Below are 15,832 nucleotides of genomic sequence, written 5' to 3' on the forward strand. Positions count from 1 at the left end.
GGAAAATACGTCATATCAAAGATTTTCGCTCCCGCCCACTTCCTGTTTGGGTTCCACCTTCAAACACCATTTTCTCGGCTTTGCATTTCTCCGCCGTGGAACACTGTTTCGCGTCGCTGTTTTGAAACTGCTACTGCTGCAAAATGGAATGTCGCCGATTGAAAATGTCTTCTCTGGGCCACTCTAAACTACCCTGTGTGTCTACAAACAGTTGAACACGCGATCATAAGGGATTTAGCGAGGTCTGTGGCGAGGTGGAAAAAGTACGTTTTTCCGTTCACATGGCCATGCATGGTGTTTAACGCTGGGCTGGAGGAGAAGGGCTCTGCCCCGACCGTAATGTTTGCTGTCTGAGCGACGTGCACGACTCGCCTGTGTGTTTAGAAACGACAAGAATCGCGATCATAATGAAAAAAATAATTGTGAATTTTTAAACAATTTTATAAAAAACACTAAATCGCTGGCAGTGGGCAAACACAGCCAGAAATAAGTCTGGCAGTGAATAAGTTAACTTAAGAACTGGAATCTTACACAGATCATGTTCAACCTAGATTTGGCTCAACAAAGGGAATAAACTCGTTCTCATGCTATACAACAAAAATGTGGAATGCCCTACCGAAAGGAGTAAAGGAGTGTAAAACCCTACTCACTTTCAAAACTGCCCTAAAGATACACCTTCAGTAGGCTGCAATTCCAAACTGCCCCCCCCCCCCCCCCCCCCCGCTGATTGTATGACATTCTGTATAGTAGTGTTTATCTGTCTGTCTCTTATATGTATAGTAGTGTGTTTATGTGTCTGTCTCTTATATGTATAGTAGTGTGTATATGTGTCTGTCTCTTATATGTATAGTAGTGTGTATATGTGTCTGTCTCTTATATGTATAGTAGTGTGTATATGTGTCTGTCTCTTATATGTATAGTAGTGTGTATATGTGTATGTCTCTTATATGTATAGTAGTGTGTATATCTGTCTGTCTCTTATATGTATAGTAGTGTGTATATGTGTCTGTCTCTTATATGTATAGTAGTGTGTATATGTGTCTGTCTCTTATATGTATAGTAGTGTGTATATGTGTCTGTCTCTTATATGTATAGTAGTGTGTTTATGTGTCTGTCTCTTATATGTATAGTAGTGTGTATATGTGTCTGTCTCTTATATGTATAGTAGTGTGTATATGTGTATGTCTCTTATATGTATAGTAGTGTGTATATCTGTCTGTCTCTTATATGTATAGTAGTGTGTATATGTGTCTGTCTCTTATATGTATAGTAGTGTGTATATGTGTCTGTCTCTTATATGTATAGTAGTGTGTATATGTGTCTGTCTCTTATATGTATAGTAGTGTGTATATCTGTCTGTCTCTTATATGTATAGTAGTGTGTATATGTGTCTGTCTCTTATATGTATAGTAATGTGTATATCTGTGTGTCTCTTATATGTATAGTAGTGTGTATATGTGTCTGTCTCTTATATGTATAGTAATGTGTATATCTGTCTGTCTCTTATATTTCATCATGATTTGTGTGCATGGGGATTTCATTTTAAACAAACTTAGTGCTTTATGAGCCTTCCAGTTTAGTAGACCTTGTATTGTGAATTGTACTTCCATGTACTGTTTCTCATGTCTTACTAAATAAAGCACATCAATCAATCAATCAAGTAAGTACCACTTAAGACCTGGAGGCGTGGCCAATGCTGACGCAAAGTGTTTAATCTGTAGGACTAATACCAACAAGTGTTTAATCTGTAGGACTAATACCAACAAGTGTTTAATCTGTAGGACTAATACCAACAAGTGTTTAATCTGTAGGACTAATACCAACAAGTGTTTAATCTGTAGGACTAATACCAACAAGTGTTTAATCTGTAGGACTAATACCAACAAGTGTTTAATCTGTAGGACTAATATCAACAAGTGTTTAATCTGTAGGACTAATACCAACAAGTGTTTAATCTGTAGGACTGATATCAACAAGTGTTTAATCTGTAGGACTGATATCAACAAGTGTTTAATCTGTAGGACTAATATCAACAAGTGTTTAATCTGTAGGACTAATACCAACAAGTGTTTAATCTGTAGGACTAATATCAACAAGTGTTTAATCTGTAGGACTAATACCAACAAGTGTTTAATCTGTAGGACTAATACCAACAAGTGTTTAATCTGTAGGACTAATACCAACAAGTGTTTAATCTGTAGGACTAATATCAAAAAGTGTTTAATCTGTAGGACTAATACCAACAAGTGTTTAATCTGTAGGACTAATACCAACAAGTGTTTAATCTGTAGGACTAATACCAACAAGTGTTTAATCTGTAGGACTAATATCAACAAGTGTTTAAATAACAAGAAGCAGAACTCCTTCTTTAACAGATGAATGGCGTCCTGCAGAGGAATAGCCACTAGATGGCAGTGTTTGACTTCTATTAGGGGTTGGTTGGACCTGTATGGACAAAGACCCTTCATTTATCAATGGCCAATACTATGACAAATGGTAGAAATATGGTCTCCTAAGTGGGCGTGGTTACCTCTACTCACCCCCCCCCCCCCCCCCCCCCATCCCCCCACCCATTGGGTGAGCTCAAGCCAATAGTATCTAAGAATGTCATGTTCTTCTGGTCTCTTAGTGGGGCGGGGCTACCTACACACATACAGAAAGTCTTAGGATGTAGCACGTGGGACACTTTCTATCCCCAGGCCATAAAAATGTCTGTCTTTATTTCATTGTTATCCCGATTAACCCTGTGTGGTGGCCCAGGGTGTTTGTTTTACTATGGTTATAAACACCATAGATGTGCATGAGGTTATTAGTTACAGTACAAACTCACCAAATATGACGGCATAACAGACACAACAGCATTTCTCTCTACAAGACTACCACTGGGGCGCATTCAAGAGAAACACCGTGGAGAGTGTTCTGTCAATATGAACATCAGATCTAACAAATAAAAGGTATTAGAATAGGTGATCTAGAGCATGGACCGTCTGCCTAGCATACAAAGGTAAGAAAAAGGGTCCGAGATTCCACTTTAACACATTGACTGCGAGTCGCGTAGATCTACGCCAACCTATTTAAAGCCACCACGTGCCAATCGCGTAGATCTACGCCAACTGGTGCTTTTTCCTATTTTCCGAAAAAAAATACTTTTTTCAGTTTTCGATACATTTCATTGTAACGCCGCCGGAAACGGAATTATTTGGGATCCGGTTTTGCCGATCCCGTCGGCCCCCGTTCTAATGACGAAACTGAAACCCCATTTTCTGTTTCACTGTTTAACATAAACCGTTGTAACTACAACATGGAGGCACCGTTTGACACGTGGTCTTCACTGGTAGAAGCAGGGAGATCTCAGCGATGTTTACAAACAGTTCACAGCTCAATCTTAAGGATTTTAATAAGGTCTATGGCCACGTGAAAAAAACAAAAAAACAACAATAACACGTTGGCACTGGTATAGACAGACAGACAGACAGACAGACAGACAGACAGACAGACGGACAGGCAGACAGACAGACAGACAGACAGGTACCTGTAACTGGTCCAGCTCCATAGAAGGCGCCATCAGTCCGGTCTCCTCTGAGGTTCCCTGCTCGCCCACCAGGACGTCCTGGCCCCCCACCAGGACGTCGCTACTCAGAGGGGGGTCCAGGAGGCCGGGGGGGTCCAGGAGGCCCAGAGCCCCGCCGTAGGAGTTGAGCATGCTCTGTCCGCCCGCCGCCGACTTGAAGGGGAAGCCGTTCAGGACGTCCTGATTGGACGACTTGCCCAGCTCCAGACCCTCGTCCAGGAAGTCCCCCCCGACCCCGCCCCCCCGCGGGACCACCATGCCCAGCCCGGGGGGGGGAGAGGAGGTCGAACCCGAACCCGGGGCCCCCGGCGGCTCGGTGGGGGGAGGCGGGGGCGGGGCAGGGTGGTGGGCGGGGGAGGGGGCGGCGGGGGGAGGAGCAGGGGGAGGGGGGTTGTGGTGGTGGTGGTGGAAGTGGTGGTGATGGTGGTGGTGATGGTGGGGGGCGGAGGAGGGGTAATCGGGGGGCTGGGGGGAGTGGCAGCCCCCCAGCCCCGCCTCATACAGGCAGCAGTGGGGGGGCGGAGCCAGCGAGGGATTGGACGAGGGGTGATGATGAGGATGATGAGGATGGAGGTGGTGGTGGAACCCCCCCGCCCGGCTCTCCTTCTGGACGTAGTTCCTGTGAGCCTCCAGGAAGCTCAGCTGCGGGTCATTGAGGATGTAGTAGTCGGTGCGACTCAGGCCGTGGCGCGCCGCGCCCAGCAGGAGGTCGCGGTCGTGTTTGCCGCCGCACTCCCACCACACGGGGAGGTAGAGGGAGGGCCGGCACAGCTGGAGGCGGGACGACAGCAGAGGGTGACGCAGCACCTGGAATCATGGGAAATGGAGTTTGTTTACACACACGCGCACACACACACACACACACACACACACACACACACACACACACACACACACACACACACACACACACACACACACACACACACACACACACACACACACACACACACACACACACACACACACACACACACACACACACACACACACACACACACACAGTATTGACCGGTAGGTACCTGATCATTACAATCTGTATCAATCTGTTAGAAACTAAACTTAGTCTCCAGTATTCTACAGCAGTGGTTCTCTTAACAGTGGTTCTCTTAACAGTGGTTCTCTTAGCAGTGGTTCTCTTAGCAGTGGTTCTCTTAACAGTGGTTCTCTTAACAGTGGTTCTCTTAACAGTGGTTCTCTTAACAGTGGTTCTCTTAACACTTCGGGTGCCAGAGGTTTATTAAAATATTATACGTTCAGTGCCTGCATTTCTTCCATCCACTTACGTTGATACGTTTCGTGCTGTAGAAACCCCGACGCGGAAGTGCATGTAAACAAAGCGTGCGTGCGAGACGGAGGGTCCCGACTAACGCCTGGAACAATAATATTTCCAACGTGATCCTCCATTGCAGAGTGATCGCCGATCGAAAACGTCTCACTTCCACCACGTTAAAAATAAATGGAGATATTAAGCTTTTAGTCAAGGAGATAACATTGGAAAGGCCGACCGGAAGGATTTTTGACATGGATCCACATCCGGCCTCTCCTTCAGAAACTCCTTGGATGATCCCAAAGTTTTGAGTCGGGGACTCGTACTCGAGTCGCACTCGAGTCGCACTCGAGTCGCCACAAATGAGACTCTAGACTTGACTCGGACTCGCCCCTCAAAGACTTGAGACTTGACTCGGACTCGAGCTCAAAGACTCGTGGACAATCTTTATTTTATGTTTTTTTTTTTGACAAATGAATGACTGAAATGCCCCAAAAACTTCGGGGCATTTTGGGGCCAACCGGCTTCAGTCAAGCTGCTTTGTGCTGCTCATTAACGTAAACATGGAGAGGCGAGCACAACAGCTGCTATGTGTGTGGCCAGCGCGGCCTTTCATCATAAAGTTTGAATATAAAAAAAATATGTTTGGCTCAGAATCAGCTATATAACCTCAGTTATCTTGGCATATGCTTACATTTGTTATAAGACGGTAGGATCATCTGTGACAGCACGTTTAGGAAACATCGGATTTTCATTTTGCGCCGCTGTCTCGTTAAAACCAGCTGGGTGAATATTCAACACCTCACCACGGTAAACGCTACGCTCATGTAATGTTCACTGCATTAAAGCTGTGGTTCTCAAACCTTTTCAGGCCGTGACCCCCCAAAATAATCGGTTCCACAGATAAATACTGTGAAAATAGCAGATCTACAAGCTCAGGAGGCATTGTGAGCTCTGTTGTGGTCCCGAACCACAGGTTGAGAACCACTGACTACAAGCAAGTTACATGTCTATGTTGTTGACCACGTAATGTAATATTACAGACCTTAGCTTATTTGGTTTCCAAAATGCGTAGTGTTGTATACTCCCTCATTGTTTATGTGCCCAAAAGATCAGATCTGTAAGCTGTCGACACGCCATGACGCAGCGCGTTGATAGCTTGTATGTCTGTTATTTTGGGTAGATAGGCGATGCACATTACGCGCGGTAGCAATGTATCTGGGTTTGAGAGGCTATGATTGATGTAAACTTACAGTACAGTAGCCTAATAGATTATACAGTGGGGCAAAAAAGTATTTAGTCAGCCACCATTGTGCAAGTTCTCCCACTTAAAAAGATGAGAGAGGCCTGTAATTTTCATCATAGTTATACATCAACTATGAGAGACAAAATTAGGAAAAAAAATCCAGAAAATCACATTGTCTGATTTTTAAAGAATGTATTTGCAAATTATGAGGAAAATAAGTATTTGGTCAATAACAAAAGTTCATCTCAATACTTTGTTATATACCCTTTGTTGGCAATGACAGAGGTCAAACGTTTTCTGTAAGTCTTCACAAGGTTACCACGCACTGTTGCTGGTATGTTGGCCCATTCCTCCACGCAAGATCTCACCCCGTAGGATCTTTTTTTTTTTTTTTTTGTTAAGAACGGTGAGCAAAAATCCCAGAACCACACGGGGGGACTTAGTGAATGACCTGCAGAGAGCTGGGACCAAAGTAACAAAGGCTACCATCAGTAACACACTACGCCGCCAGGGACTCAAATCCTGTAGTGCCAGACGTGTCCCCCTGCTTAAGCCAGTAGATGTCCAGGCTAGGGGTGGGACGATATACGATATTATCGTATATCGCGATAAAAAAAATCCACGATAACTTTATCGCGGGGTCTGTAATTATCGCAAAAAAAAAAAAAAAGTTCTACCAAAAAAGATTGGTGTCCATTTGCTTTGCCAGGTTTCATATCCGGCCTAGCGAGAATCAAAGGAAACGGAAACAGCTGTGAGCATGCATATATATGTGTGTGTGTGGACTGCACAGGATACAGTTCCAAAGAAGGCGGGTGTAAAAGCCAGCGTCGCAGCAAGTCAGTGCACTGACTGCACTCGCCTCGCTGTCCTTGTAGGCTACTAGTACGAAGGTGTCCGTAGCTGAGAAAGACTCGTGGACAATCTTTATTTTATGTTTTTTTTTTTTTTGGACAAATAAATGAATGAAATGCCCAAAAAACTTCCACTCCCCTGTCCCCTCCCGCAAAGAAACCTCCGCTCCAGTCCGCGCTGCACGGAGCTGGCTCTCAACCGGCTTCAGTCAAGCTGCTTCGTGCTGCTCATTAACAACAGCTGCTATGTGTGTGGCCGCCGCGGCCTTTCATCATAAAGTTTAAATATAAAAACTTTGAAATTAAATAAATATGTTTAGCTCAGAATCAGCTATATAAACTCGGTTATCTTGGCATGTGCTTACATTTGTTATAAGATGGTTGGATCATCTGTGACAGCACGTTTGGGAAACATCGGATTTTCATTTTGCGCCGCTGTCTCGTTAAACCCAGCTGGTTGAATATTCAACACTTTACCAAGGTAAACGCTATGCTCATGTAATGTTCACTCAGTGGTGGCTTATCCAACGGGCTTGAGGTGCTGAAGCACGCAAAACTGCGAAATTTTAGAAGCAGGGCTCGGCAGCGCAGCTCCTGTTTAAGGTAATTGCCTTCACTTGCTGTGCTTCTGCGCAACAGGGCAGATCTCCGCCAGGCCAGGTGGCCCTACCCAGGCTCATGAAATTGATAGGCAGTCTACAGTAGCCAATTAGAATTAAAGCTGCTAAAAAAAAAATCTACAAGCTATAATTATTAAAAATTAAGAAATACTATATTTTAAATGGTGAAAAATACAGAAAATAGGGGAAAATACATAAAATCTCTAATATGTGATTTTAATGTGACCCCTGCAGTCAGTGAAGTCCAGGGCTGAGCCTGAATGTGACAAATATTGAGACAAATAGGCTATAACCCAATACATCATTTTATTAAATAAATGGGGGGTTATATTTTACAGATAGTTACATTATTCTTGTACTATATTAAAATTAAATCATCCTTAAAGGTAGGGTAAGTGATTTGCTTTGGTTAAAATAAGTGTTAAATAGCTCTATATTCTGATAGTACTCATTGCTATAGAGTGTTTGTTCAGTATTAGGAGTCTCCTTGTCTCTCCACCTATTTATTAAACAGAAAATGCATTTTCGTTTCAGTTTCAGTTTCATTTCCAATTTTATCCAACCAGGACAGAGAACTCAATCAGGATACAGATTAAACAAGTGACATTGGAAGTGATGACACTAAGAAATGAGCAGACAAAATTGGAACTGGAACACTACAAATTAAGCTTAAAAATGGGTACTTAATTCTGATTGGCTGAGATTTAGACACCTACCGAAAAATGTATTTTCTGTTTATTAAAGAGCTGGAGAGACAGGGAGACTCCTGTTACTGAACAAAGACTCTATAGCAATGATTACTATATGCAGCCTTTTTATTTTTTTACAGAACAGTGCCAGTGTTCAGGACAAGTAGTTTGTTTCCAAAAAAGGTTCAAAGAAAGTATGAAATACAGTTTGCACTTGCATAGTTGCATTACAGTTGCACTATTGTTTGGTTGCACTGTAGCAGTCTCTTTGGGTGTTGCTAGACATGCAGCCTGGAAGAAAAATATTGTGTTTTATGTAAAGAGAAGAGACCTTATTGTGAATAATTGAAGTTGAGAGATTACTTGTGGTGTTATTAAAATGTATGTTTACATTTTCTTTCTCTACCTCCATGTGAGACAGTCTTGGATGTTTACAAATTGCCTAGTGTGACAAGACAATAAATATTCTTTAACAGAAATGACAGGTCATGTGATTTCACTATTTTTCTAGCATTTTCAGAATTTTATAAGCAGTGCGCTAATATCGTGATATTTTTTGCCACCAATATCGTGATAATATCGTAATCGTGATATTTTTGGCCACCATTATCGTGATATGACATTTTCTAAGCAGCGCGCTAATATCGTGATAATATCGTAATCGTGATATTTTTGGCCACCATTATCGTGATATGACATTTTCATATCGTCCCATCCCTAGTCCAGGCCCGTCTGAGGTTTGCTAGAGAGCATTTGGATGATCCAGAAGAGGATTGGGAGAATGTCATATGGTCAGATGAAACCAAAATAGAACTTTTTGGTAGAAACTCAACTTCTCGTGTTTGGAGGAGAAAGAATGCTGAGTTGCAACCAAAGAACACCATACCTACTGTGAAGCATGGGGGTGGAAACATAATGCTTTGGGGCTGTTTTTCTGCAAAGGGACCAGGACGACTGATCCGTGTAAAGGGAATAATGAATGGGGCCATGTATCGTGAGATTTTGAGTGAAAACCTCCTTCCATCAGCAAGAATGAAACGTGGCTAGGTCTTTTCAGCATGACCATGATCATAACATTCTTTTGGATAAGCTCAGGGCTCTGGGTTTTAACGGTGTATCACTTCAATGGGTCAGGTCCTACTTATTGGGTAGAGAACAGGTGGTGGACATGAATGGCACCCTGTACTCACCACTAACTCTATCGAGTGGGGTGCCCCAGGGGAGCATCTTAGGTCCTCTTTTCTTTTTGCTATACGTTAATGACATGAAGGCAGCCGTAAACTGTCATTTATTTATTTTCGCGGACGACTCAGCCTTAGTAGTCTCTCATAAAGAGAAAACGGAAGTTGAAAACATTTTAAGTGCAGAACTCCAAAATGTTAGTGTCTGGCTAGCAGAAAACAAACTGTCTCTCCACCTCGGCAAAACTGAGTCCATTCTTTTTGGGTCAAATGCCAAACTAAAGAAGTCCCCTGGGTTTAAAGTGGTGGTAGGTGACTGTGAAGTCACAACAAAGGAATCCATTACTTATTTGGGGTGCATTCTGAATAACAAGCCATCAGGAGAGAGTATGGCTCTAAAAGTAGTCTCAAAGGTAAGCCAAAGAACTAAGTTCTTAGCTAGAATATCCAACCTTTTAGACACAAACACCCTAAAAACCCTGGCAGGGGCCCTTGTACAATGTCACTTTGACTATGCGTGTACATCCTGGTACACTGGCATTTCTATGGGCCTAAAGAAAAAACTTCAGACCTCTCAGAATAAATTGGTTAGAGTGATCTTGAAGTTGCATCCTAGAACTCATCTCCTCCATGCTCATTTCACCAGTCTTGGGTGGCTTAGAGTAGAGGAGAGAGTATCCCAGTTTAAAATGTGCTTGGTTCACAACATTAGAAGTAATGTAGCGCCCAATTACTTCTGTGACTATTTTAACAAGGTCAGTGATACTCACAGCCATTTCACCAGGGGGAGCCCTACTGATTTTAAGCCCTACAAATTTTCCACCAATCTGGGAAAAACATCATTCCTTTACTCAGCAGCAGTTCAATGGAATGATTTGCCTTCCAGCCTCAAATTGACTGGTTCTTTTGACAATTTTAAAATGGCATTAAAGAGATGGTTGGCCATTAACATGATGTAACTTTTAAACAAAAACATTTAGATGTTTTTAAAAGTAAAAAAGAGAGATGATCCTAGTTTTTGTTTAGTTGATGTCTAGTCTTCTGTTTGTCCTTTTAGAATTTGTAAGTTTTATTTGGCTTTGTTTTATGTTTTTTTATGTTATTATATTGTATTGTTGCTCCCTATGTCCCCTTTCCCAAAGGACCACACTTGAAACAAGCCTACGGGCTTTCTTGTGTTTTTTATCCTTTTGAATTTTAATATTCAATAAACTAATCAATCAATCAATCCCAAACACACCGCCCGGGCAACGAAGGAGTGGCTTCGTAAGAAGCATTTCAAGGTCCTGGAGTGGCCTAGCGAGTCTCCAGATCTCAACCCCATAGAAAATCTTTGGAGGGAGTTGAAAGTCTGTGTTGCCCAGCGGCAGCCCCGAAACATCACTGCTCTAGAGGAGATCTGCATGGAGGAATGGGCCAACATACCAGCAACAGTGCGTGGTAACCTTGTGAAGACTTACAGAAAACGTTTGACCTCTGTCATTGCGAACAAAGGGTATATAACAAAGTATTGAGATGAACTTTTGTTATTGACCAAATACTTTTTTTCCTCATAATTTGCAAATAAATTCTTTAAAAATCAGACATCGTGATTTTCTGGATTTTTTTTCCTAATTTTGTCTCTCATAGTTGATGTATAACTATGATGAAAATTACAGGCCTCTCTCATCTTTTTAAGTGGGAGAACTTGCACAATGGTGGCTGACTAAATACTTTTTTGCCCCACTGTAGCTGGCAGTTGTCACACTATTGTAGCTCTGTTCGGGATTATTGAACAAAGATGGATGATGAAAAAGTTGCACTTTGTGATACATTTTATCCTGGAAGTCAAATTTGAGTCTGGAGTTTGTTACTCCCATTTTGTCCAGTAGGTGGGGCAGCTTAGAAAGCATCAGGTTTATTGTCTCAAGACTATGGCCCTCATTTATCAACGGAGCATAAAAAAGTCTTATCATTTTCCATAAATGCGGCCGTACACCAACGTCAAACTCACATTTATCAACGAATCCTATACAGCCAATCAGGTTGAAGCTTTGATAAATCTCACGTCTGAAAACGAGCGCCATTTAAATAACACGCCCTTAAATATTCTCAAAACACCCCCATTTTACGACATGAAGAACCAGAATACGACCAAACAAAGCATGGAAAGCCAATAAGAAAGAGTTTTTCCGGCTCGCCTCGCTGCCTGTCAAGTCACACACACGGACACGCCTCTCTCTCTCTCTCTTTCTCTCTCTCTCTCTCTCTCTCTCTCTCTCTCTCACACACGCCCAACTGTGTCTTTCATGTAATCCGTGACGGTAGAATCTTTGTCACGTAGGCTTGTAGCCTACATGAATGACATATTATGATACCAATCACATCGCCATGAATGGAATACGTTTGTATATTTATTTACTCCATACCGAGCAGTGCGCACTCGAGTTACACTAAAATAAAGCAGTTATGTATGCCATTCCCCATGAGACTCGGGCGGGCTGCAGTGATCCCGTGCCCCCACGTTAATAAGAGATTGAAGCGTCGGGTTTATATCCTTAACCCGGCCAGGTTGTAGCCTACATAACTCTCTATGACATAACTCCATACCATAGGACAAGCTACTGTACTTTTGTAGACCTCACTGTCCATGAAAAGATGGTCGGGAGAGAAAATGCACTCGCAAAAGCGCTCGTTTATTTTGAAAATAGCAGATCTACAAGCTCACAACGCATCGCGATGCGACGCTTGTGAGCTTGTAGATCTGCTATTTTCAATGCAGCCAGATCTGCAATCTTATCTGAATGACTGTTAAAGCAGTTTGTTTAAATGACTTTATAAAATGTTATATTTTCACAGGGATTATTTATTAGTGTAGATATACATGTAGGAGTGGATTATGTGTCCAGATGCCTGTCAGACAGTCAGACAATGCTGCTCCGCAGGTCTAGGGTGGAATAAACGGGCTGTTGGATTGATAGACGAGTAACTGTGCAAGGAAGAACCTCTGCCCCAAATATTTCACATCGGCTTGTTATAGCGCCACCAAAAGGCACATTTTTGCAAAAGATTATCCGTATAATCATGTGATGTATTATTAATTTATATAAATGACGTGAGGATACCTGTTAGGGTTATATTATAGTAATAATATATGATATAATATAGTATAATATTATAGGGTTATACCTGTTCTCTGATCTTGCGTAGCAGCTCGATGCGGTACAGAGTTCTGGCTGCTCTCTCCTCTGTCAGAGGTTCTACTAGAACTGTAGGATCTACCATAGCTAGAGAGAGAGAGAGAGAGAGAGAGAGAGAGAGAGAGAGAGAGAGAGAGAGAGAGAGAGAGAGAGAGAGAGAGAGAGGTAAAAAAGCAGGTGATGGGTAAAGGAACAGACAGACAGACATTTTCGATACCACAGAGGTAAAAACTGCTGAGGACACAGTATTTTTTTTATTTTACAGGCTGTTCTACACATGCTAACGAAGGAGGTAAAGTACTGTATATGTAATAATGTGTAATACCTTCATCCTTCCTAGGGGGCAGTCTACAGGCCGTTCTACACATGCTAACGAAGGAGGTGAAGTATCTCTCCAGGCTGTGGTCCGTCTTCCTCTCCAGACGGGCCAGAGCTCTGAACTGAGTCCAGTCGAAGGTCTTCCTGTCCGGGTCGTACAAAACCCCGAAGGATGACACGGTGCGGTAGAAATCTGCCTGTTCCCTACGAGTCCACCTGAAGACACACACACACACACACACACACACACACACACACACACACACACACACACACACACACACACACACACACACACACACACACACACACACACACACACACACACACACACACACACACACACACACACACACACACACACACACACGCACAGTGTTTAATGAGGAGTTCTCCAACTCTGTGAAACCCTCTTCGCAGAGGTTATTGTAATATTTAAAGTCCTGTTTATTATTGTAGGCCTATATATATATATAATAAGTGTCATGAAGCATCAGGGCATTCATTCACACGTTGTGATGCGTTGTGAGCTTGGAGATCCATTTGGAATCTCTCCCTCCGCGCGATTGGAGCTATTGTCAGCTGTTCAGACTCCTAACTCCATTTGAGCTGGATATGGGTAAAGTGGTGATAATGTAATGAGATGGATATGGGTAAAGTGGTGATAATGTAATGAGATGGATATGGGTAAAGTGGTGATAATGTAATGAGCTGGATATGGGTAAAGTGGTGATAATGTAATGACACATGCAAGTATCTGACATAATATAAAGTCACTAAACCGACTGTGATGAGGCAGTACTGCTTTGCTTTGTAAATGTACGGTTTTCTTCATTTCCTGAAAAGTTTATATTTTGTTTTTTAATTTCCTGAAAAATGAGCGTTTTGGAGTTAGCAGGTTTCTGCTGGATATAATAATAATAATGAGGTATATATATATATATACTTTACCTTTACCTCTGCCACTCCAGGAGCAGAGGACCAGGCTAATAATAATACTGATAATACTAGTACTAATAATGATAATAATAATGATAGTATTAATGATAGTAATAGTAATAGTAACTAGAAAAAGTGCTCCTCGGAGCACAACTCTCCGCTGTTGGGAATGTTGGGAATGTTCTATCTGTATAAGTGTCCTATCCGTCCTGTCTGTATAAGTGTCCTATCCCTCCTGTCTGTATAAGTGTCCTATCCGTCCTGTCTATGTAAGTGTCCTATCCGTCCTGTCTGTGTAAGTGTCCTATCCGTCCTGTCTGTGTAAGTGTCCTATCCGTCCTGTCTGTGTAAGTGTCCTATCCGTCCTGTCTGTGTAAGTGTCCTATCTGTCCTGTCTGTGTAAGTGTCCTATCCAATTGTTACAGTATCCGCCATTTCTCAACCATTTCGTGATTGTTCCTGTCTTACCTCACTCTTACCAGACTTGTGTTGGGAATGTTGGGAATGTTCTAATTCTTATGTTCTAACTGTCCTATCCGTCCTGTCTATGTAAGTGTCCTATCCCTCCTGTCTGTATAAGTGTCCTATCCGTCCTGTCTGTATACTGTAAGTGTCCTATCCGTCCTGTCTGTATACTGTAAGTGTCCTATCCGTCCTGTCTGTGTAAGTGTCATATCCCTCCTGTCTATGTAAGTGTCCTATCCGTCCTGTCTGTGTAAGTGTTCTATCCGTCCTGTCTGTATAAGTGTCCTATCCGTCCTGTCTGTATAAGTGTCCTATCCGTCCTGTCTGTATACTGTAAGTGTCCTATCCGTCCTGTCTGTGTAAGTGTCATATCCCTCCTGTCTATGTAAGTGTCCTATCCGTCCTGTCTGTGTAAGTGTTCTATCCGTCCTGTCTGTATAAGTGTCCTATCCGTCCTGTCTGTATAAGTGTCCTATCCGTCCTGTCTGTGTACTGTAAGTGTCCTATCCGTCTGTGTAAGTGTCATATCCCTCCTGTCTATATAAGTGTCCTATCTGTCCTATCTGCCAATTATGTATCAGCCATGCAGCCATTTCGTGATGGTTCCTGTCTTACCTCACTTTGGCAGTGGCAAAGACACTGCCAAAGTGACGCCATGTATTTATACAATATTTCACCGTATTGTCACGTGTCACGTGAGGCTTGACCAATCGGTGTGTCATATTTAGAAAGTGAAAACAAAACTCTCCTGCGGAGAGTAATAATAGTAATGATAATGATTGATAATGATAGTAATAATACTAATACTATTAATACTACTACTAATAATAATAATAATACTAATAACCTTCTCTGCCACTCCAGGAACAGCGGGTCGGGCTCACTGGCCGCCACGGAGCACCGCCTCAGCTCCTCCCCTAGTTGCCACGCCAACGGACCGCCGCCCCCGCTGCCAGCGTGGTGACCAGCCCCGCCTCCTCCTCCTCCGCCCCCCATCGCCATGGCGACCAGGCCGTCGTGCAGCAGGAAGTCGTGCCTGAGCGTCGGCTCGCGGCGCAGCGTGAAGCGCTGGTACGCCGTGATCAGACGACGCAGCCGCGCCGTCAGGGCGGGGCCGGCCGGCCACAGCGGCCGTCCCGGCAGGAGGTGGAGCTCCGCCACGCCACTTCCTGTTCCTGTCAGGGAGGGCGTCGTCGTGGTGACCAGTGTGTTGCCGTCCATCTCACCGGATATCTGACCTTCTGGGGATTATAATAATAATTAGTTTAGTTCATTTCCATCCACATCAACAGTATCACAAATTATAATAATAATTATAATAAATTATAATAATAATGAGTTTAGTTCATTTCCATCCACATCAACAGTATCACAAATTATAATAAATTATAATAATAATTATAATAAATTATAATAATAATTAGTTTAGTTAATTTCCATCCACATCAACAGTATCACAAATTATAATAATAATTATAATAAATTATAATAATAATTAGT

At 42.7% G+C, this 15,832-nt stretch overlaps 1 protein-coding gene across 1 annotated transcript in view; it reads right to left on the minus strand.

Annotated features, from left to right (window-relative positions):
- Positions 1-15,832, minus strand: part of LOC311048692 (uncharacterized protein) — a gene marked incomplete at its 3' end in the record, with an annotated part of 174,773 nt that overhangs the window by 75,799 nt on the left and 83,142 nt on the right. Inside the window, exons 33-36 of the mRNA XM_084061954.1 lie at positions 15,180-15,573; positions 12,936-13,144; positions 12,600-12,697; positions 3,533-4,378 (exon numbers count right to left, since the gene is read on the minus strand). Coding sequence (XP_083918080.1) covers positions 3,533-4,378; positions 12,600-12,697; positions 12,936-13,144; positions 15,180-15,573 — 1,547 coding nt within the window. The remainder of the gene's footprint in view (positions 1-3,532; positions 4,379-12,599; positions 12,698-12,935; positions 13,145-15,179; positions 15,574-15,832) is intronic.

The sequence above is a fragment of the Gymnoscopelus microlampas genome (assembly GCF_963454915.1).
Source record: "Gymnoscopelus microlampas genome assembly, chromosome: 7".
Classification (NCBI taxonomy): domain Eukaryota; kingdom Metazoa; phylum Chordata; class Actinopteri; order Myctophiformes; family Myctophidae; genus Gymnoscopelus; species Gymnoscopelus microlampas.